We start from the raw sequence: 24,943 nt of genomic DNA on the forward strand, positions 1-24,943 counted from the left end.
TATAAAAAATATTTACGAAATTATACACGAAAATAGTGCAGGAAACGACTGTTTAAAACAATTGCAGAAAAATAAATATAAAGTCAAAATATCACTGAACTTGATCCACACAGTATGTAGGCACAAAAGATAAAAAATCCAAAATATTTTTTTCTGTTTCAGTTGACAAAAGTATTATGTGTTAGACAAATTAAATACCTTTATTAAAATATTCCACTACTTGATGAAAAAAACTTCGAAATTGATGTACTAAATATATCAACAACATCGTAGTATTTGTTTCCTAGCTGTTGAATCCGTCGCATAGGAGTGTGATATTGGGACGTTGATATAGAATTGCTACAATAATATGGTAGGTACTGTCTTGTAACCGACCTGCTTGGAGTATGAAAAGAGATTACATATAATAAATCAGGGGTATCAAACATTGAATTAATGATTTTATATAAACAGGTTAAATCGGAAATAATTCTACGATCAGATCATTTTATTAAATTTAATGAACAAAGTACGTTATCGTAATTTAGGTTTTCTCTATGTTTTCTGGGCATGTAGAGCGAATGAGCGAAGATAGGAGTGTAAGGAGGATATATGATGCAAATGCGAATGGTAGCAGAAGTCGGGGACGCCCGAGGAAGACATGGCACGATCAAGTGAATCAGATACTCGAGTTGGGCCATGTCAAGAGTCAGAATAATAGAAGAGTATGTATGAGACGATGTATGAATGTGAATGAGGCAAGGAGTGTGTGCCAAGACCGAGTTGTTTGGCGGTCCGTCCTCTCTGCCTACCCCTGCGGGGAAACGGCGTGATGGTTAGTTAGTTAGTTAGGTTTTCTCTAGGAATGCCCATTTTAAAATTTACATATCTTAAACATTTATTTTGGATTCTTTCAATCGCATGTGAATGAAACTCATAATTTGGGGACTAAACCGTGGAATATAAATGATTAACCCTTTCAGCCCCAGTGTTAATTCAAATTAACATGAACTTTGTGAATTTTTTTACCGTAACTGTAGCGATTTAGAAAAGCCATGTTTTTGTTTTCTTATAGTTTGTAGTCTTTTCTGTGGCGTCTATTTTTTCCGCTCCGTTGAAATCCTTATTCCCGCCACAACAACGATCAATATTTTGACATCTGCTGATTGTAAGTTTCATCGAATTTCTGCGGTCATTGATTACTTAATTTAAGGTGAGATATCAATATTTTCTACTCGAATTACAAATATTTTCACTCATAAAGATGCGTTCTATAATAATAACATCAGTTCAATTCACTGATCACAGTCATTTCCCAGAATATTGTAAATGAATCTCAATGTTCATTCAAATTAACACTGGTAGTGAGGGACATGTTTTCGACTAGTATGGCGAATTTTTAAAGATTTATTATCCTAGATTATTTCTTTATTTATGAATGAATTTTAGTTAAAATGTTATTTGTTTGTACCTTAGTGATTATCACTACATTGTCAATGTGCATTTTTGACATGAAGCAGTTATTTGTATTACTTTTGTGTCATGTTTATTTTACGTTAATATGTAAAAAATACCCTCTGACGCCCAATGTTAATCCAAATTAACATAGAAAAATTTCAAAAAAAAAAATAAAAAATTAAGTGCCATAAATTTTCAAATAATTTTCTGAGGTATTATCAAGCATTACATATTTTATATGTGTGGAAACAATAATGCGGGTGTGAAAGGGTTAAGAGGAATTATTTTCTAGTTTTGAATTTGTTTTTTTTTTTAATGTTAATTGGAACCTTGTCCAACTGAGGTGACGAAACGCGACACAAGCGCAAGTCACAAGGCCGGGTCGTGTGCCAAACATTACGCGAACTTAATGTGACTTTACCGTTAATTGGATTCTGAATTCGTGGGTCATCGGCCTAAAGGATCAAAGAATTCAAAACAGTGATTACTCACTGAGACGATCCGAGAGGCGGAGTTAATTCGGTGTTTTAAATTGATTCAATGCCAATATTGATAATTCTACATTATTTATTTTTAATTAACGTGTTGGGAAATTAATTAGAGTAGGTTCTTTCCGACTTATCTAGGATTTGAAAAAATGATAGGGAAAAACCGCGTTGCTTGACGTAAATTATGGCCTTTTTTTGTCCAAAATTAATTAGAGTAGGTTCTTTCCGACTTATCTAGGATTTCAACAATCGACAGGGAAAAACCGCGTTGCTGGGTGTAAATTATGGCCTTTTTTTGTCCAAAATTAATTAGAGTAGGTTCTTTCCGACTTATCTAGGATTTCAACAATCGACAGGGAAAAACCGCGTTGCTGGGTGTAAATTATGGCCTTTTTTTGTCCAAAATTAATTAGAGTAGGTTCTTTCCGACTTATCTAGGATTTCAACAATCGACAGGGAAAAACCGCGTTGCTGGGTGTAAATTATGGCCTTTTTAGTCTAAAATTAATTAGAGTAGGTTCTTTCCGACTTATCTAGGATTTGAAAAATCGATAGGGTAAAACCGTGTTTTTTATGGCCTTTTTTGTACAAAATTTATGAAACTCGTTTTTTTTTCTAACTAATATTGAATCAAATATATATTTTTAACAAATTATTATAAACAATAATTATTCGCCTTAAATTACCACACAAATTGAAAAAAATCTCTTAAGAATGTATACATGCCGCCGATGGGTATTGAACCAAAACTTCCTAGATCACAAGGCCGGGACACTCATTCAAAGCAGCCTCCTAACTTGTATGGGATTTTTCAAAAAACAAATTTGTTTCAATTTATTCTCATTTATTAAAACATCTTAAAATGTTATGCTTAAATTTAACAAATCATTTTTAAAAAAATTTTGGAAGATCCCCTGCAAGTTAGGAGGCTAAATATGATTTAAGATTTTCACGGCCAAAAGTATTTTTGTTATTTGTTTTTGGGGTGTTATGCCGTGTTGCGCTAACTCCTTCTTTAGCCAACGTTTCGGACAGCATTGGAGTGTTCATCATCAGGGCAGATGTGTTATTTGAGGTTGCGTTGAATCCTCATACATAAGCTCACATTTCATACATAGGCTCACATTTCATAAATAAGCTCACATTTCACCACAACCTTAAATAACACATCTGCCCTGATGATGGACACTGCAATGCTGTCCGAAACGTTGGCTAAAGAAGGAGTTAGCGCAACACGGCATAACACCCCAAAAACAAATAACAAAAAAAAACAACTTTATTATTGGAGGAAAGGGTGTGTTAGTACTGAATTCCCCACTAGATGGCATCGAGACATATTATATCTATGTTTTATTGGTGAAATATTTTGACTTGTCTATTTTTTTTTTTTAATTTGTCTTATAAACATATTAGTTAATGATTTAAAAAAATATTATAATATGTTTTTAATATTTATTGTTGGAATTTATAATTTTCGTATTGCAGGTCGGTAAAGTTACTATCCAGAATCGTTTTTTTACGCACAGATTATTAAAATAACACCTCTGTTCAATATACTAGATCTTGTTCTTTGTACCGACTTGTCAACTGCGGTTGGAAAGTCACTCGATTCAGTTCTTCCCCCTGATTCTCATCACCCACCTTTAGATATTACTGTATTATGTAACCCTATAAAATGCCAAATTAAAAACCAGACACAATATCCTAACTTTAATAAAGCCAATTATGTTGCAATACGCGATTATCTATATAACACTGACTGGTCTATACTAGAAGGAGGTAATCTCGATGAGAATATTAAAGCCTTTTACGATCATCTATATAAAACCATAGAAAACTTTGTCCCAATTAGTTATAAACTATCTTCAAATTTCCCTCGCTGGTTTAGCAAGGACCTCATTAACATAGTAATTGAGAAGAAAAAAGCGCATAAAATTTACAAAGAAACAACAAATCTTTCTGATTTTATAATTTTCAGCAAGCTGCGAAAAGATTGTAATAAATTATCAAACATTTGTTATAATAATTACATTAAGAATGTGGAATTTTCGATTGGTAACAATGTAAAATATTTTTTCAACTATTGTAAAGCTCAAAATAACAACAACCTTGGCATACCTGAAACTATGCACTATAAACTGAAAACTTCCTGTAAAATCAAAGATATTGTCAATTTGTTTGCAGATTTTTTCAAGGATGTATATGAAACAGATATCCCTGATGAAGACATTCCAAACTTTGAGTCCGATATAAATTTACAACTATCTCAGATACATATTGAGATTAAAGAAATTGCAGCATGTATCAAACTACTGGAACCTAAATCGTGCTCAGGGCCAGATAAAATTCCCCCCGTATTTCTAAAAAACTGTGGGAGTAGTGTCTCTTACCCTCTGTACCTACTATTTAATCAATCACTTTTAACAGGCAAGTTCCCACAAATATGGAAAAATAGCTTTCTCACTCCTATATTCAAAAGCGGAGACAAGTCTTTAGTTGAAAATTACAGACCAATATGCATACAATCGTCAATACCAAAAATTTTTGAAAAGTTAATTCTCCAAAAAATATGTTCTTGCATAAAATTTAATATCTCATCATTTCAACATGGTTTTATCTCTGGACGATCTACCTTAACTAACCTTACACTGTATGAACATTTTATCTCTGGTGCTCTTGCTAATAGAGAACAAGTTGATTCAATTTACACGGATTTTAGTAAAGCCTTTGATAAGGTTTGCATTAAAATTCTTATAAATAAATTGTCTAAATTAGGAATAAGTGGTAATTTATTATGTTGGATTAAGAATTATTTATCAAAACGTGTACTAACTGTCTGTATTAAAGAACACTTATCTTACGAATTTGAAGCCACTAGTGGTGTGCCTCAGGGTTCGCACCTTGGTCCAATATTGTTTATACTATTCATAAACGATGTCACTTCCATATTCACTGATGTTAACATATTATTATTTGCCGATGACATGAAAATATATAAAATCATAAAAAATATATACGACTGCTTGTCCCTCCAATCCAATTTTATAAAATTCGTAGAATGGTGTACCATTAACAAACTTACACTTAATATAAAAAAATGTGAAATCATGAGTTTCTTTAGAATTAAAAACCCTATCAAATATAGTTACTCTTTTAACAATCACAGTTTATTGTCAGTACCTGTAATAAGGGACCTTGGAATAACCTTCGACTCTAAACTACTATTTACCAATCACATTGATATAATAACGGGTAAAGCAATGAAAATTCTGGGCTTCATTGTAAGAATTTGTAAAGATTTTAAAAATATCCAAACATTTAAAATACTATATACAACTCTGGTTAGGAGTCATTTAGAATACAATTCCCCCATATGGAACCCTTTCTACAAAAGCCATGCAAACTCCATTGAAAGAATCCAACGCAAATTTCTCAGATCAATTAATTTCAAATTAGGTATTCCTGCGGTTGACATAAACTATGAATCTTTATTACAAAAAATGAGACTCTTATCGTTAAAAGATAGAAGAATACTCAATGATCTTATTTTCTTATTTAAAATAAACAATAACTGGTTTGACTCCCCTGAATTGGTCTCATTAATAAATTACCATGTACCTAGTAGACCGACTCGACTCAAAACACCTTTTCACTGTGACAATACTATGACGAACGCAGAACAACACTCAACCATCAATCGCTTGCATATTTTAGGCAATGAATATGCTAATATTGATCACGCTGCCGGTAATCTGTCTTCATACAAAAGATGCGTTAAACTAAATTTGTTTGCTAGTACCACGTAAACACATCATGTAAACATAATATGCCTACCAGTACTTCTAAAACTATTAATGCACTTGAAATCATAAGTACTTGTAAAATTTATCATATCGGTTAACATAATCCAGGATTTATTACTTTTTATATTTAAATCATTGTCGGTACCTTGAGATAGGTATCTTATTGGTACATTTTATTGTTTTATTTCAATCTTTAAATTTTTATTTTTATTTATACTTTTTCCTAATAAATTATGGTTTGTACTTTAATACTTTATATTTTAAACTATTCACTTTACAATTTACTTTTATACATTATAGTTTTTATACACTACTTATTACCTTACTTTTTACCTATTTTCTTAAATTTTACTAACATTATACTGTTATTCTTCATGTTGTTGTACTATTATAAGTATGTCAATTATGTTAATGGCACGTGTTGTGCCGTATATGTGTAAATAAATAAATAAATAAATAAATAATTAATAAATATTTAAGTTTGCGGAAATAGAAAATAATGCACATAAAGTCTAAACGAAAATGTGAAAGAAGAAATTCAGAAAAAGATTCAGTCGCATCTAGGAATTGAATCCAGGAATTGCCGGGGAAGTGCTCTGACCACTGAGCTAATTCGACCATATCAACGTAAGTCATTTTTACTGTTTCCCACTTCGACTGAGAGCTGTCAACATTATCTTCAATTTTTTCGCATATGATTGCAATATTCCACCCGAATTATGGTTAATCCAGATAGTTTCTCGGATAAACATATCAGATTTTTATTTGTAAGTGATACCTTATGTACTTCTAATTTTTCTATGTCTTGTTCTGTTTCATGTTTCCTTTAGATTTATTAGTATTATCTTCTTCTTCAATAATATATTCCACCTTAAAAAGATAAAATTCAAGTTATTCCAATAAAAATGTAATAAATATTTTAAAAAAAATCTTGTTTTCTGTTAAATAATTTACCGCAATTCCAAAAAATACCAATAGTTGTAAATAACAGTAACACATAAGAATATTATAATTTTCTTTTGTTTGCAAAAGTTGATCATTATTAAGAGAAGAGGAATATTTTACATTATGAATACAGTCCAAACTAAATTCTAAACGCGGCTTTTATCGTGATTTTTTATGGCACTATTAAGTAGACATTTTATTTGGCAATTATTTTGATGGTTGCATATATTAAATATTATTATGTCATTATTTCATAACGATTATATTCTATTATAACGGTTCATTACAAATAAATTAAAAATATATTAAGAAGTTTTTCTAGAAAAAGCAGGCTGTGATTTTGTTAAATATGTCATATATGTTTTATTATAATAACGTGTATACAAGTACGTACATTCAATATATCATATATGTTTTTTTAATAATAACGTGTATACAAGTACGTACATTAATCAACATTATTTTGTCTAGTCTTATTTCATTTCTAATTGAAATTCCGTACGTGTTCTCTGTATGTCCATATCTGTCTACATTTCAGGGGCAAACAAATAAATCAGTCATCAATGTTAGACAAGTGCGTCAATATTAGACAAACGGTGAAAAGATGGTAGGAACTAGTATATAAATAAATACCCAATTGTAAATACCTCCAGCATCAGTATGCATATTTGATGCAATATGAGACCTGTGAGATATATAAATCTTTAATCTTTTAACACTTGGTCCAGGCTTTCTAGGAATAAATTTAACACAATTAACACATGCTAGCAGTTAAAAACCCACTCCGGGTTTTTTTGCTGTTAGGTTTGCTTAGTTGGGCTTTGCCCAGTTTAAGTGATACCAACAATATTTACATTTAATAGGTAGATATTAGGTCATTCACAGAGAGAGGGTGAGTATATATTGTTAAAACACGGAACAGGAAGGAGAATAATAACATGTTCAATTTAGGCATAATAAGAATGACAGTTGTTTGGGTAAAACTTTACCTACAACTACCGCTTTTAATACGCTTTAATTTTTATTTTTTATTTAACCTAATGACAATAAACAACAACTTTTTGCATTTACGATTTTGAAAAATATTGATATTTGATATTATTTACGTAAATAATAGTATACGCAAAAAATTTCCTACCGACGCGGCGCTCCATTTTTGACAAAACACCGATATGAAGTTCGATAATTCGCGTTTGTTTGTAGGCAATGTACACTGCCAACCTAACAATAAAAAACACTAAAATAACAACAGCCTAACGATTGGATTTGTAGTCAAGGATCGTAATCACTCAACCACGGAGGCAGTCAATTATTGTTACACTATGTGATAAGTGTTTATATTTATTTATTACAAAATAATACAAGAGTTCAAATTATAACATTATGGAAAATCATATGTTTTTCAAATTATTCTACTACTCCATAAGGTGAGCTCCAGAAGCTCGTATTTATGGGAGGAGTAAATATATACAAAGAGAAAACCATGTTTAAAAGGTGATGTGTGAACAGAATTCAATGTCTTATTAAAAACAACTACAAATATAACGAATGAATTGACAAATTTCAGAATAAAATAACAGTACAGCACGAATATGTTATGAGGAAGTTGGAACACATGTTCTTAAAAAAAATTAATAAGTTTCGATTTTTGAAGTTAGGATTTCGTCCGCGTATTTATTCGGAAAGGTCACTTGTGTTGAACACGTGTTCAGATATATTCTGAACGACTAATATATTACTAGGAAATGATCATGTAGTCGCATTTTTAACAGAATAGTGATAAAAATCCTTACTCACTTATTGAAGAAAAAATGTAGCATGAAAAAATGTAGCGCTTATGAAAAGGATTTACATTAAAGAATATGTGCGAACGAATACTATAAAATATTTAGGACTTGATGGCTGGGAAGAAAAACTCTTAGAATGACGCATTTCTCAAGACAAAATGTAAGGTTTATTGGTACTTTTTTTTAACTTATTTACGTCGTACTAACTAAAATATAAACACCACCCAACGGACAAAATTATTGTAACATCGATGTTTTTTGTAGGGAGAGCGAATTAAATGAAATTCATTGAGTTTATAAATACTCATATTAGCCCTTTGAGAAATGGAAATCAGGTCGCTTATACTGACATCTATGACAGAATAAAATAATTATTTATCTTTTAACAATATCCTTCATTTAGTTTGAATCTTGACTTAATTTACTATCAAATACATTAGCCATATGAACGGCAGTATATCCACTAGACCTAGTTCAGTGGAACCTTGCCCCTTGTCTCAGTAACGTATCTTCACTGTATTAATTCACCTAAGGTTATAATGGGTGAATTTTCTTCTGAACGACAAGTATTGTAGGCCGAGTTTCTCGTGTTAGATAGTATAGTTAGGTTAGGTTAGATTAGTAGGTAAGGTTGGTACTCACTGTATAGGCACGACCCATGACGTCAGATTGTGACGGTCAGCACATGAGGAGGGAGCACTGTAAAGCCCCACTTGCTGCAGATGATCTCTTCGCCAATATGTCGTAATTCCTGAAAGCACAAATTAAAAACTATGTTGAAACAACATTATAAAAACTTTAGCTATAAAACGGTGGTTTATCCCCTTTGGATCTTCAGAATAATAAAAAAATGGAAATTGCCAGTGTTCAATCACCTCGTGCCAGTTGGACTAAAGAACTCTCCTTGTTGTCAAGAGACACGAAAATAGATGGAAGAAGGTTGGTTTATCGTGGATAATCTGATCAGAAGGGTGATTTCGGTTCTATTTAACGATAAGGAATTTCCAATTAACGATCGTTTCGTTAACTGCGATTCCACTTCCCTCGGTCGACAGCGAAAAAGCCGTTCATTTTTAGGTTAAGGACAATTTCCTATCCTTAAATAGAACCGATATAGAGCCTATAGCCGTTTATTTTTTATTAAGGACAATTATTTATCGTTAAGAAGAACCGGAATCACCTTTAAAGTCGTTAATTTTTAGGTTAAGGACAATTCTTTATCTTTAAGGAAAACTGGTATCGCCCCTAAAGTCACTATTTTGCCAATGGTGCAAGGAAATCGGAAATTGACGGCCGGCATAGTCCAGTGGTAACGCATTGGACTGCCATTCCGAAGGTCGCGGGTTCGAACCCGGCGTGCGCAAATAAATTTTATTTGATTGATTTGTGTTATTTCACAATTAATTAATTAAAATATTAAAATAATATATAGTATATTTGCGGCACGTTCCAGAGTGGAAGATACTACCAGTATCGCCCTGGTGTAAGACCACCATTCAGAATTGAAACGTTGCTCCAAATGGCTTTAGCCGTGTTTAGTGACTAGATCTGAATAGCCAGGTACTTCCCCACCTTCCTCTTTCCCTTCCCCACTTACCTTCAGCCTCACAACATCCCCCAATTGGGAATGCCATAGTCTCACTGGCTCCAGACGGGAGCAGTTGGGACTCTTGTGAGGTATTCACTATAAAAAAAAAAAAAAAACGATTGTTATGACTTCGTTGGTCTTTAGCAAATTTTTTGGATTGTATCATCATGCACCTGAAATAATCTAAATTAACCAGGATTGACTGTGGAACAGTATCCACCGAACTGTATGTATTATTCGCCTTCTTACACATCGATGTATTTATAATATTTGGATGAGACACGAAGCAAAAAAAAAAGGTTCCACTATTTTACCTCCAGTTGACTTCCAACGCGCCCAACGCTATAACCAAATCCACCGTTTCGAACAGATGTTGGTCCGCAAAAGCGCCTCTATTGTCTAGCCTTATGGTCTTGCATATGTCCTTATCATGTACACTGCACGGGCGATGGAAACGTTGGCGAAATTAACCAATCCACACATTTTTTTAACCAATTCAATAAATTTTTCAATGATTCTGCTTGGTGATCTTTCACGTTTCATGTTTTTTCCACCATGCTAAGCTGAATGGCCCGTGACATGATATTATGTCGTGCCAATTTTTTGTAGAAAAACAATGTTACATCTGCTCGTGATCAACAAGACAATCTATTCAATAGTCTGCCGTTATAAAATTCCATTAACGACATTAATTAATTCCGGATCAACGCGGATTATCAAAAACAAGATATTTATGGTAATATCAGTCTTGTTAGTAATCAATAACTCAAATAGGTTGGGATCACCGTTAGCTATATATGATCATAATTTCAATTTGTTTTATTATTATTATAAATATATTATGTAAACAGCGATTTTTATTATTCTTCTTCGTAAAATAATCTAACTTGGGATGAATGGGACAGTTGAAATGTTGCTATTTCAATAATATGTTCAACCTTAGCGATTGGTATAATAGATATGTCCAAACAGTAAAAATATGAAATGTGTGTGCATGGTGTATAATGTGTTTCTGACTCTCCAAGGTGACTTTTTTAATTGATAAATAACAAATCGAAGACATTATATAGTTAAAGTATCAGTTTTTAAACAAAGCAATTCTAATTACAAAATAAAAAAAATTCATGTAAATTGTCCAGTGTAATCGTAGCTTTACTTTTGCGAGTATTGCACGTGTTCGGATAACAAAATAGCAACCCTTATATTTCAAATCTTAAATAGAACAGCTGACCAAGTGGGAAGAAATAATAATTATAAAGGTGCGTTCACATGAACGCTTTGTAAACAACAACCAAAATGATAAAATTATTTAAAAATTTTATTGGGCGCTAATGAAAAAAGTCTACTTTTACGTTTTCCATTATTGACCCCAAATATTCGCGGTATGACATGATGTGTCGAAATTCATCTTCAAAAGAAAAGAGAACAGTGCATATTTATTTGTGTATCCTTACACATTGTTATACATTATCTAGTATGTATTGATGAAGAACAAATAGCCACCGAGCAACTGTACATCAGAACCTGTAAACAAGCGGGAGGCTTTTGTAAGCAGTTGTTTTCGTTGACGGTGATGGATTTGTCTACTCTACTTGTTTGGGCCAAATGTCTACTTATTTAAAACCTTCAACCAATTCTTATTCAATACTTGCCGTACTTGCCGGTTAACCGTTATGTGGCAGTACATTTTAACACAAAGCCCTTCGTAGGACGTGAAGTATTTTTTCCTGTTATGATGAATGCAGATGTAGAATGATGTCATGGGTTTAAGATATTAAAAGATTTAAATTTCTGTCATGTCACGTCTTCCTCGTCTATCACAATCAAGTGGAGTACTACAGGGCTCGCATCTTGGACCTATTCTGTTTTGCTTATTTATAAACGATGCTACCAATATATTAACTCGTGATGTTTGTAGATGATATGAAAATTTACCTATCTATTAACAATATCCATGACTATTTAACCTTAAAAACAAAACCGATTCATTTTTCCAAGTGGTTTATCAAAACTAACAGTAAATGTAAAAAAAGTAAACAAGATTTTTTTATGGAAATAAATCTAATTGACTTTTATGTTTTCTATGAATAATCAACACTTATCACCTGTGCCAGAAATGAAAATAAATTAACATCCCACATAATCAGTAAAGCAATGTAATGTTGGATTTCAAATTAAAGATTTCAAAAATAAAACTTCCAAAAAATGTGACTAATCTCTCTCTAGGACTTTTCAACAATTCGATGAAAAAAATAAATTACTCTGCTTTACATAAAAATGCACTTAAGATTGAGAGGCAGGCGAAATATTTAAAAGTAAGAAATTGGAAACTCATTTATCGTCAGTTACCCTCGAAAAAAAAACTCTATATATACCCAACATAAGAATTCGAACACGTGTTATCGATGTTATCATCGAGCTATCGAGACCGCACCAGAAATACAAAAAGAACATATTTTTACCTGTGTTGGTATACATAACTTTCAATAGCTATATAATATATACTCACAGAAGGAGGATTCATCATCTACCTGAGATTCATTACCATAATCCTGTGGACTGCAGAATATTAATCAGTTTTTTTGTTAATGCAAATTTTTGCCGATATAGTACAGTTGACGTGACCCAAAAATAAACATGCGGTAGTTGTTATTTATATACGAGAATATCACTTTGATGGAAGATGCGAAATTGAATAATGTTTTATTTTCTTAAACTGATATTAATCCTAAAAAATCTAGAAGTGAGGCCGTTGTTCGTAACTCGGTCTAGGTTCTGTAACCAATTTTGAAATATTTATCTCTCGTATTTACTAAATAACAGCTAATAACTGCTGTACCGGATTTTGGTTATAATTAGTAAAAATGAATAAATCTTATACTTCTTCGATCCAAGTGAACTTTTTTTGCTTACAATTAATTAAAAATGCAGACACTTCGATTGTTACGACTGGTTGAGGAAGATTCCTTGACCTCTAACTGGACCCTCTCGACCCATCGCCTTGCTCCACAGTAGGAGGGATGGATTCATACAGATTCCTACCCACCTCTCATAACTTTTTAGATAAAACATCTACTCCTTCCTTTCCTTAAAAATACCATCCACACAGCATCCCCAAAGATAACATAGGGACTGACGGAAATTATTTTTATCAAGACTTCTTGTGTGGAGTTATTGTAAAAAAAACATAAAAACTACTCAGCCCTGACGGCATCTGTGGTTAAGGGGAAGGCTCTCGACTAGCAATCCGAGGGTCGCGGGTTCAAACACCGGTGTGCGAAAGAAGATTTTATTTGATGAATTTTTGTTATTCCACAATAATTCATTAAAAATAATATATAGTATACTTGCGACACGTTCCAGAGTGGAAGATACTCTCAGTATCGCCCTGGTGTAAGACCACCATTCAGAATTGAAATGGCTTTAGCCGTGTTTGGTGACTAGAACTGAATAGTCAGGTACGCCTCCACCTTCGTCTTCCCAATTCCTTCCCCTCCCCGCTACATTCACCCTCACAACATACCCCAATTTGGGATGTCATAGTCTCATTGGCTCTAGACGGTTGGGAGCAGTTGGGTCTCTTGTGCGGTATTCACATAAAAAAGGCTTTGCCTAAAATTAATCACTTAAAGAGGTACTTTTAATTTTCCTGTCATGGTTTCCGTCCAAAATGAGTCGAAAGGACTATGTAGTAAATAAAGTGTGTTTAAAATGAGTTAGTACATATCAATATTGATCTTATTTACAATGGGTACCTGTATACGAGTAGGTCTATATACAGGGTCCATCATGGGAATCGCATGGTTTTCAAATAAGATTTACCTGGCATGTTTATATATTTTGCAAAATATAGTGTAAGTTGGAATTTATGATAAAACATAGTGTATAAGTTGAAATCTATGACAAAATATAGTGTAAGTTGGAATTTATGACAAATTATAGTGTAAGTTGGAATTTATGACACAACATGGTGTAAGATTGGATATTTTTGTTGGCAGTTTATGTTTTGAAGATCACGTCGTGTTGGTCATTTACATTTACACATGACTGTAGCCGGTCCCGAAAACTTTGAGTAGCATCAATTAACATCTGACGTGGAATCCGAACGATTTCCTCTGGATTTTCATCTTAGGATCTTCAAGGCAGTCTGGCTTGTCAACATATACTCGGGACTTGAGATATCCGCAAAAGAAGTCGAATAGGCTTAGATCAGGGAAGCGAGAAGGCCAGTGAATATTGCTGTATCTAGAGATTAGGCTGCTTGGAAATGGATCTCTTCAGACAGTCATTACGAGCTGTGTAAACAACAACCGGTACACCGTTGTTACACAGTTACACCGGTAGCTTTAAAAAAAAACAGATTTTCATAAATTCATAAATTTCTATAGATTTTCTACGAATATCGGTAGATTTCGGTAGGGATATCATCGCTGGCTCCATAGACATATGAATATTAGTAGACCTGTCCTAAGTGATTAAAAGCGTATTATTCCCACTCCCCATACCGGTTCCATTGGAGCCGGCTGTGCTCGCGTATGGCCTCAAGTGAAATTTGAAAACGTGACGTCATCATTCTTGTGCGAACTATGGTCGAGGCATCATCGGTTCATTTTACGAAATAACACGGCAAAATGTTGACTTGTACTATGAAAACTTGTAAAAATAGATTTGAAAAAGAGAATAAACCCAATTGTCGTATTACATTCCATATATAAGCATTATTTTACTTTATTTTAAGCATATTCACATCGTATAATAAAGATCAGTTTTAGAAACATATACTATCACATTGAGAAACGTCTGGACGCGAAACACAAAGCTGGTTGGTTGCTGGGAAGTAAATTATGAACATTTATAAAAGTGTCTTAACTAAATACTTAAACGAAATATTCGACTCTGAAAATAGAACCGAATTTTTTTGCCGAATTTGGACTTCGCAAATTTGTTCATAACGTGGCGAGTAATTTGCGCTCCCATGTATAAATGTCTATTCATTCAAAAGCAGATTTTACTTTTAAGAAGTAAATGGTGATATTATAATGCGAGATGCCTATTTACTGTCAGATTGATTTATTGACGAATCACAGTCAGCCTTACCCCCTTCGTTCTTCAACAGTTGATTTTACCCCTCGCCATTATCTTCTCGTCTATTAATTCCTATGTCTGTGGCTGGCTCTAAGTCCCACGATATCGCGACAGCTAAACTTCCCACTCTAACAAACAACTCAAGGCCACCCCTCACCCTCTGAGGCCAAACACTAGGTTGTACTAGCCAATCAAAAATATGCGGTTTTCGTGACGGACCCTGTATATGCGTATCCATGTGTCATTCGGTTATATTGTTTGTTTTCACGACTTGATACACGGGGGTCGAAATGCATTTATTATTGAATTTGACATACAAATAACTGCAAAATGATTATTTAATAATTTTAATGCAAGTTTTTATAAATAAAAACAAAATGAGTCACACTACAAGACAAACTACATCAAGTTTGTAGGTTAATAATAATATTTATCATTTGTTAATAATGCCATATATTAATCAATAGGTACTAGATACCAACAATAATTCAAATAAAAAAATTAGATATATAAGTAGGTACATATGTAAAATGACAAAAAATAGGTTCGTATTACAATCAAGTTAGTTTTAGACCTTCCCAGATACAATTTATTTTATTTACATAGACCTCTTTCCGATTTTTTATTAAGTACATTTTTATTGTTATTTCATTACTTGAACGTACGTACCTACTTGTTTACATAAGAATCAATCAAATTAATCACAACGCTAGGTAGGTACTTGTACATAATAATGCACAGGGAATTTTTTGATTTTCACTAACAAAAACCTAAAATATCTACGAAAGCCTTTAAAACAATCTAGGTCCTTAATGATTCTTAGACTTTAGGGCTCAATGCCTAGATAAATTACTTTGGTATGTTATATCTAATTTTTCTAAATTTCTCACTATGTTAGGTTATTTAAAGATGTTTTGTGTAAAAAGCACTTAAAAAGTAAATCTTCACAAAACTGCGCTATATATCCTAAAGGAGGGGGGTTTCGAGCCTGCTGGTGGGCAAGGGAGAAAACTGGGGGAGGGGTCGGAAAATTTTTATTTGAAATTTTTTTATCGATAATAGAGATGGTACAAATAATATTGTTTTATTTTCCAGGAATGTCATCTACCCTCAAACCTCCTCCACTCCCTTATATACGCTCTCAATATAAAATTGGCTAATTTACATAGCGCCGTTTTCGTGAAAAATCCCCTCAAGGGCGAATAAAAATGAATTAAACTGTAGATTCCTGAGTGGATATCGTCCTAGTAAAAGACCACCATTCAGAATTCAAACGTTGCTTGAAATGGATTAAGCCGTGCTTGTTGACCAAATCTGAATGGCGTTTTTCCAAATCCTTCTCCACCCCTTTTCCGTAATCTCTTCAGCTTCACAACATATTCCATTTGCTCCAGACGATTGGGAGCAGTTGGGTCTCTTGTGCGGTACGCATATTTAAAAAATATTTACAAAGTTGATTCACTAGCGACAATTTTTAACGGTGATAAATAATTTTTTTATCACTAGTAAAATGAACACATAGTGTTTTTTTTATTTGCTGGGTGATTTAAAATTATTCATAACAGTTCGCAGATTCTTTGTTCATAGTGTTTTTTTATGTTTGGCAGATCAACGCACGAATTAGAATTGATTATCTGAATATGTAATGATGAATGATGAATTTTTAATAGTAATTCTCTACGGCGAGGATGATTCGACGAACTAAAAAATATGGGCAAACCGCATACCGCAGCTTTTAAACAAGAAGCCGAAATATTCGGCGGTTTTATGTACGTCAATTAATTTGGAAGTAATAGCATTATTTATAATAAACAATGATACAACTCATTTTTTTTGTTGTCCAGTATTTATAAAAAATGATTTGTTTATTGATATAATGATTTGAATGAAACATTTAATGATTTGAAGAAGAAACAGAACAGAACAGAACACACACACATAATAAAAAAAAGTAACTGTCTCACCTGGGAATCCAATCCAAGATCTCTGTCTATTCGATACAACGCCTCTAACCACTTACACCATTAAATTTTTATCTTTCTTTGTCTTGTTCTGTTTCATGTTTCGTTTGGATTTGTATTTTATTCTTCAGTATTTTTTTTTTTAAAGTAAGACAAACATTCCCGGGTTACGAATAACCTGACAATATTTGAAAATCTCCTACTACCACCACCGTAAGCTGAAAATTTTGCTTGTGCTGTGATGGAGGACTTATCTAGCCGAGGAATTGAACACACTATGCCTGAGTGGGACCCAAGCGCGATGTCAACTCGGCCACCGACAGGTCAAATTAAATTGAATTGATGCATATAACCTACAAACGTCATTAAAAATAAGTTATTTTAATTAAATTAAAGATTTTTTATTTAAATATTTGTCAAAAATATCATCATTCATGAGATATTCAACATTTTTGAAGACACTTTTGGGAAGAGTTTTAAAATTTTTTTCTACAATTAACTTTTTTGACGTTTCAGTGGTAATCAAATAATTTTAGTAAATTAATGTTAGCCTCGCTAATAAAAAAAACACTTCCCAACCGTTAAACGGTGTTTTAGTTATACATTGGATAAAGACTGTGCAAGCTGTAATATAAATTATTACAAATAAAAAAAGTCTTCAACTGTGCGCCGAAAGAGCTGGCAACGTTGCGTTTTGGTAGACTGACGCGTGCAATTTCATCTTGAAAAAGTGGGGTTATTTTGTGGGGTGGACATATTATTTTTTAATTTACTGTTACCGCGTGAATTTAATAAGAATTACAACGTAAGTGGTGTTTTTTTTAAATAACGTACATGGGTAGGTAAATGTAAATCAAAGAAATCAATGCTTATATTGCGTAATCAATAAAAAATGCATATTTTTTGGATGTTCTCTTTGAAATATTATTATATTTTTGTATTTATTTATAACGAGATGAAAATCGAAATGACATCATAAAAGGAATGTGTTATAATAAATAAAATGAAATGTTATTTACAATTTGTTGACGTTTGAAGTAAAAACACGTATTTTGTTTTAAAATATTCCAATTTATTAAAAAAAAGTTGCAAATTCCAATTACAAAAATTAAATTGGTAATTTTATTTAGTTTCTAAAAAGTATTTGTTTTTGCAACAACTGCAAAAAGAAGAAATAGCACATTTAAAATAACTTGGTAATATTCCGAAATTAGATGAAAAATTTATACAACAAATAAACTACCCACTTCCACTGTACAAACAATTTGAATATTTTTTTATTAAAATGTTAGGTTATTAGTAAAGTTTTCACATACACGGTTGTTTATCAATTGCATTAAATTTACACCACGTTAAAAGTAAGGCTGAGTGTGCAGAAGTTTAATTAATTTGTATCGATTTAATTAAATTCATTATGGTTTTCAAGGCTTGTTTACATTAACGTGTAATATCTGTTTAGCCTCCCAAAGGATTGTAACTTTGTAGACTAACTGACAAACTTTTAGTAAAACATGAAGTTATTTCGGTTGTCTGTGCGTGCGTTAGTTAGTCCTGCGTGAAATCTGGTTCGCGAACTTTGCTTTGAATTTAAGAGTAATTTTATAAATTGGAATCAGTTCTGTGAAGAATTCAAACAACTGATAAAATATCTCCCTGTATTATATTTTTTTAAATTTAAAAAATCGGAACTGTTTCGTCATAAATCAAGAATTCAGATTACCTCTTTATTTTTCACGGGTCTCTAAGTGATATTTTAATTCAATAATGTTAAAAAACACGGGATATTTTAATCACAAGACAAATAAAAGAAATTTGATAAGTAGGTAGGTATCTACTTAAATGCTTATCATAATCCTTTACACAATCAGTTGCAATTTTGAAAATGATAATTAAAATCAAAACAAATTTGAGTTCGTTGATCCAGGGATGCCCAGAGAACTGATTTTAGTATGTTTGACAATTAATGTTAATTTCCCCTACTAAATTCAATCATTGAAATGCTTTGAGAATTTCACGGCCAAAAGTACTATAGTGATTTATATTTGGGGTATTATGCCGTATTACGCTACCTTCTTCTTTAGCCAAAGTTGCTATCCGAAACGTCGGCGAAGGTAGAAGGTAGCGCGACACGGCATAATAACCCAAAAATAAATCACTGAAATTGTTTATGAATTATTGGGTTAATGGATGTGGTGATAATTATTTTAAAAACAATATTCAAATTAAAAAAAATCGCTAAAAATTCAAACGATAATTCAAAAACTATCCAAAAATAATACAAAACAGGTAATTGTAATTGCAAAATAGGTAATTGAACAAGGAGAAAATTCTGGAAAATAAGGAAAAAGTTTTTTTTTAAATCTAGTGTAATTGGCACAGTGTACATACCTTCTGATTTGAGACGTGAATACCTCGAGGAATAGCTCCAACGGAAGATGGTTCTAATTGCGTGCAAGTATTTAACTTTCAGAACGTCCGCGCGCATGCGCAATGGAGAAACTACTGCACTGTGCAGTGGACGGTACTGCACACTCTCAACTGTCACTGTCAACTGTCAGTGTCACTGTCACTGTCAGCGCGTTGGACTGACAGTTCTAACTGGACTGTCACCGGGAGTAGGGGTGTGGGGCGGTCAAGGTCACGGCTTTCTAGGTCATGCGGGGTTACTAGACTCAGGAATCTAAGACCTTATTATTTTTTTGGTAAACTAATATTTAAGACAAGATTTTTTATGCATAGCACAAATGGTAACAATTATTTTAAAAGCAATAATTATTAGCCTGAAACACTCATCCACATTGAAAAATCTCCTGATAAAAGATATATGACGCCAACGGGACTTGAACCCGTGTCCTTTCGATTTCCGGTCGACCGCTCTGATCACTGAGCTATGGCGGCTTATCTCTTATCCGCGAAATAATTCAATATATACTAGTGTTTCATTCAACAATTACTGCTTGTTACATTTTTTCACCTGAAAAGTGTCAGAGTGAGTGGTCAGAGCTGTCGAACGGAAATCGTAGGGACATGGGTTCGAGTCCCGTTGGCGTCATGTATCTTTTATCAGGAGATTTTTCAATGTGGATGAGTGTTTCAGGCTAATAATTATTTCTTGTAAAATAATTGTTAATCTATGACCTCTTGAGGATAATATGAGATTTTAAAATTTGAAAATAATATCTTGATGTTTGAATTAACTCTGTCATTATTGACGGCCTCCGTGGACGAGTGGGATGGCTCTCGGCTAGCAATTCGAAGATCGCAGGTTCAAATCTCGGCGTGCGCAAGTAAATTTTATTTGATAAATTTGTGGTATCTCACAATTTATTCATTTAAAATAATATGTATACTTGCGGCACGTTCTGAGTAAAAAAATATTCTCAGTATCGCTCCTGTGTAAGACCACTATTCAGAATAGAAAAGTTGCTTAAAATGGCTTTAGCCGTGTTTGGTGACCAGATACCAGACATCCCACACCTTCCTCTTCCCTATCTCCATCCCCTCCTCACTACCTTCAGCCTCACAACAAAACTCTAATTGTTGAGAGCAGTAGGGACTCTTGTGAGTTATTAAAAAAAAACATCAAACGTACGAATTTTGATTATCGGTAGGTACATGAATGTGAAAAATATCCCCGCGTGAATTTATTCATGTTGTTATTTCCAAATTGGAACTTGCTATTAATTCAAATTTCTTGGTATGCGACGGCTACACCAAAACAAAACTTCAAAAAACACATTAAGAGGATTGACGCTTGCAACACGGGATAACTTCGACACACATAAAAACACATTTCACCTCAATCTACACATCTACCCTGATGATGGACATGAATGGATGAATGATGGACGCTGTTCAAAACGTAGACCAAAGAAGGACGAAGCACAACACGGCATAGTAACCTAAAAATATCACTATAATGCCTTTGGCCGGGAAAATCTCAAATCATATCTATATTTCGCGATTTACGATATTAATTTGAGATGATGATCGCGAATGTAGACATCCATTATTCTAAAACAAACACGTTTTGAAGTATAATTACATAAATAACCGGAATAAAAATAACAATATTTGCGTCGAATCCCTTGTGTTAAAAGTGTCCAATACAATTCATATAAAATAACCACATTTGCGTCGAATCCCTTATGTTAAAAGTGTCCAATACAATTTATATAAAAATAACTGTATTTGAGTCGAATCCCTTATGTTAAAAGTGTCCAAAACAATTCAAATAAAAATAATTATATTTGCATCGAATCCCTTATGTTAAAAGTGTCCAATACAATTCATATAAAAATAACTGTATTTGAGCCGAATCCCTTATGTTAAAAGTGTCCAATACAATTCATAAAAAAATAACTGTATTTGAGCCGAATCCCTTATGTTAAAAGTGTCCAAAACAATTCAAATAAAAATAATTATATTTGCATCGAATCCCTTATGTTAAAAGTGTCCAATACAATTCATATAAAAATAACTGTATTTGAGCCGAATCCCTTATGTTAAAAGTGTCCAATACAATTCATATAAAAATAATTGTATTTGAGCCGAATCCCTTATGTTAAAAGTGTCCAATACAATTCATATAAAAATAACTGTATTTGAGCCGAATCCCTTATGTTAAAAGTGTCCAATACAATTCATATAAAAATAACTGTATTTGAGCCGAATCCTTTATGTTAAAAATGTCCAATACAATTCATATAAAAATAACTGTATTTGAGCCGAATCCCTTATGTTAAAAGTGTCCAATACAATTCATATAAAAATAATTGTATTTGAGTCGAACCCCTTATGTTAAAAGTGTCCAATACAATTCATATAAAAATAATTGTATTTGAGTCGAATCCCTTATGTTAAAAGTTTCCAATACAATTCATATAAAAATAATTGTATTTGAGTCGAATCCCTTATGTTAAAAGTGTCCAAAACAATTCAAATAAAAATAATTATATTTGCATCGAATCCCTTATGTTAAAAGTGTCCAATACAATTCATATAAAAATAACTGTATTTGAGCCGAATCCCTTATGTTAAAAGTGTCCAATACAATTCATATAAAAATAACTGTATTTGAGCCGAATACCTTATGTTAAAAGTGTCCAATACAATTCATATAAAAATAACTGTATTTGAGCCGAATCCCTTATGTTAAAAATGTCCAATACAATTCATATAAAAATAACTGTATTTGAGCCGAATCCCTTATGTTAAAAGTGTCCAATACAATTCATATAAAAATAATTGTATTTGAGTCGAACCCCTTATGTTAAAAGTGTCCAATACAATTCATATAAAAATAATTGTATTTGAGTCGAATCCCTTATGTTAAAAGTTTCCAATACAATTCATATAAAAATAATTGTATTTGAGTCGAATCCCTTATGTTAAAAGTGTCCAAAACAATTCAAATAAAAATAATTATATTTGCATCGAATCCCTTATGTTAAAAGTGTCCAATACAATTCATATAAAAATAACTGTATTTGAGCCGAATCCCTTATGTTAAAAGTGTCCAATACAATTCATATAAAAATAATTGTATTTGAGTCGAACCCCTTATGTTAAAAGTGTCCAATACAATTCATATAAAAATAATTGTATTTGAGTCGAATCCCTTATGTTAAAAGTTTCCAATACAATTCATATAAAAATAATTGTATTTGAGTCGAATCCCTTATGTTAAAAGTGTCCAATACAATTCATATAAAAATATGCGAATATATATTTTTTATTTGCAAAATATGCTAAATGAAAATACTAAGTATAAAAAAATCAAAATAGTCATCGGATGATGGGCTGAAAAACCCGAAAAATTCAAACAGTTTGCTGAGGGAATTAACGCTCGTTTGATCAAATATTGACTAATTATTAATAATGACAAACGCATTTCTTACAGAAAACATCAATACATTCATGTTTTCGTCTGTTCGCCTGAAAATTCAACTACCTACGAACGTGGAGATATTTGTTTTACGGGTTTGTGAAATTATTTTTAATTACATTTTATTCGATTGCTGGGAAAATTATATCTGTTTAACGTTATGAAAATAACTCTTCTAAAATTAATATGTCGGAAGAACGCGAGGGAATAAGTAAATGTACTTGTGTACACCACTACGTTTATCCCGACGAAGAAACCATTGGTTTTGAAACATGTCAATCATTTTAACTCTTAGGATACAGACAAACTATAATAGCAGGTCAGTGAAATCATGACTACCTCCAGGTGCACTGCAATGTGCAGTGTATAGAGCTAGGTTTTAGAAGTTTTCAACGCATTTCAATATTGTCCATGAAAATTTCTAAGTAAAACATTGACATTTTAGATGCCTTTCCACATTCCATGCATTTCCTATTCCAAATATGATTTTCAATATTATATTTGTCTTTGATATATTTACAAAATTTTAGCCGTCTTCTAAGAATTAAATAGTGGTGTATTTATTTTACTTACCCGACAAACTTTAACCAGCTATTCCTTAGCACATTTGGAGTAAAAAATGTTATGCGCACTTTGCTGTCCGGTAACATTTTTTTTAATAAAAAATTTACCATTCAATATAATTTTTCACCACTGTTTTATCCTTTGTCACAGTTTGAAAACCCATCTGGCAATATTTTATTCGAGTTTCGTTGAATAATATACGTAGGTACGTACCTACATTGGCGCGCTTTTGTGAATGGTAACAGAAGTGGGGGACGCCCGAGGAAGACATGGCACGACCAAGTGAATCAAATACTTGAGTCGGGCCATGTCAAGAGTCAGAATAATAGAAGAGTGTGTATAAATTTGAATGAGGCAAGGAGTGTGTGCCAAGACCAAGTTGTTTGGCGGTCCGTCCTCTCTGCCTACCCCTGCGGGGAAACGGCGTGATGGTCAGTTAGTTTTAGTTAGTTGGTAGAGATAGGGTAAATATTTTTTTATACAGGGTGTATCGGCACGTAACCGACAAACTTTAACCAGCTATTCCTTAGCATATTTGGAGTAAAAAATCTTATGTGCACTTTGCTGTCCGGTAACGTTTTTTTTAATAAAAAATTATTATTCATATTTTCACCACATGTCACCACTGTTTTATCCTTTGTCAAAGTGTGAAAACCCATCTGGGAATATTTTATTCGACTTCCGTTGAATAATGTACGTGTGTACCTATATTGGCGCGCTTTTACAATCACAACGAAATGGCATGGCACCATTCGTCTCATTTTTAACTATTATTATTTAGTGTGTATGAAAGAGCGAAGACCGTTTTTGACACACTTGCTAATAACAGCTGTTGAACACGAGAAACAATGCCAATGACAGTGACGGAGTGTGGATTATTTATAATTTTTTGTTTTTAATTGAAAAAAAATGTTACCGGACAGCAAAGTGCCCATAACATTTTTTACTCCAAATGTGCTAAGGAAAAGCTGGTTAAAGTTTGTCGGGTACGTGCCGATACATCCTGTATAATACTCTAGTGAAATTTCTCAATATTTGCATAATTAATTCCAAATACCGCTAAAAACTTGAGGATTTAAAACAATGAAAAATGTAGACATAAAGTAAAAAATAACGAATTTTGATTAAAATAATAATATCGGTAGTGTGTCCGTCCTGCGTAACTTTTATTCAATGAACTATAGAACTCGGATTTGCTTTGATTTTAGGCGTCATATTAAAAGTATGAACTGTTTTTTTGAAAAACTCAGACAAGCTATCAAATATCTAGGAGTTGATGTGGATTTTTAAATTTCTACACCTTAATCAAATTTGCACCTTTCAAGTTTCAAATTCAAGTTTTCGAATTTTTTTCTTATTTTACCCATTGATAGAATTAATTAACTTCCGAGAATTATC

The 24,943-nt window shown here is 32.6% G+C and overlaps 2 protein-coding genes across 2 annotated transcripts in view; one reads left to right on the forward strand and one right to left on the reverse strand.

Annotated features, from left to right (window-relative positions):
• LOC149421426 (putative serine hydrolase) overlaps positions 1-24,943 on the forward strand; it is a 268,266-nt gene that overhangs the window by 103,712 nt on the left and 139,611 nt on the right. The window lies entirely within an intron of this gene.
• Positions 1-24,943, reverse strand: part of LOC149421427 (putative chitinase 10) — a 127,189-nt gene that overhangs the window by 79,600 nt on the left and 22,646 nt on the right. The window contains exon 2 of the mRNA XM_089634764.1: positions 9,103-9,211. Coding sequence (XP_089490890.1) covers positions 9,103-9,120 — 18 coding nt within the window. The 5' untranslated portion in view covers positions 9,121-9,211. The remainder of the gene's footprint in view (positions 1-9,102; positions 9,212-24,943) is intronic.

The sequence above is a fragment of the Hesperophylax consimilis genome, chromosome 8 (assembly GCF_061612785.1).
Source record: "Hesperophylax consimilis isolate HC1 chromosome 8, BYU_Hcon_1.0, whole genome shotgun sequence".
NCBI classification, from domain to species: domain Eukaryota; kingdom Metazoa; phylum Arthropoda; class Insecta; order Trichoptera; family Limnephilidae; genus Hesperophylax; species Hesperophylax consimilis.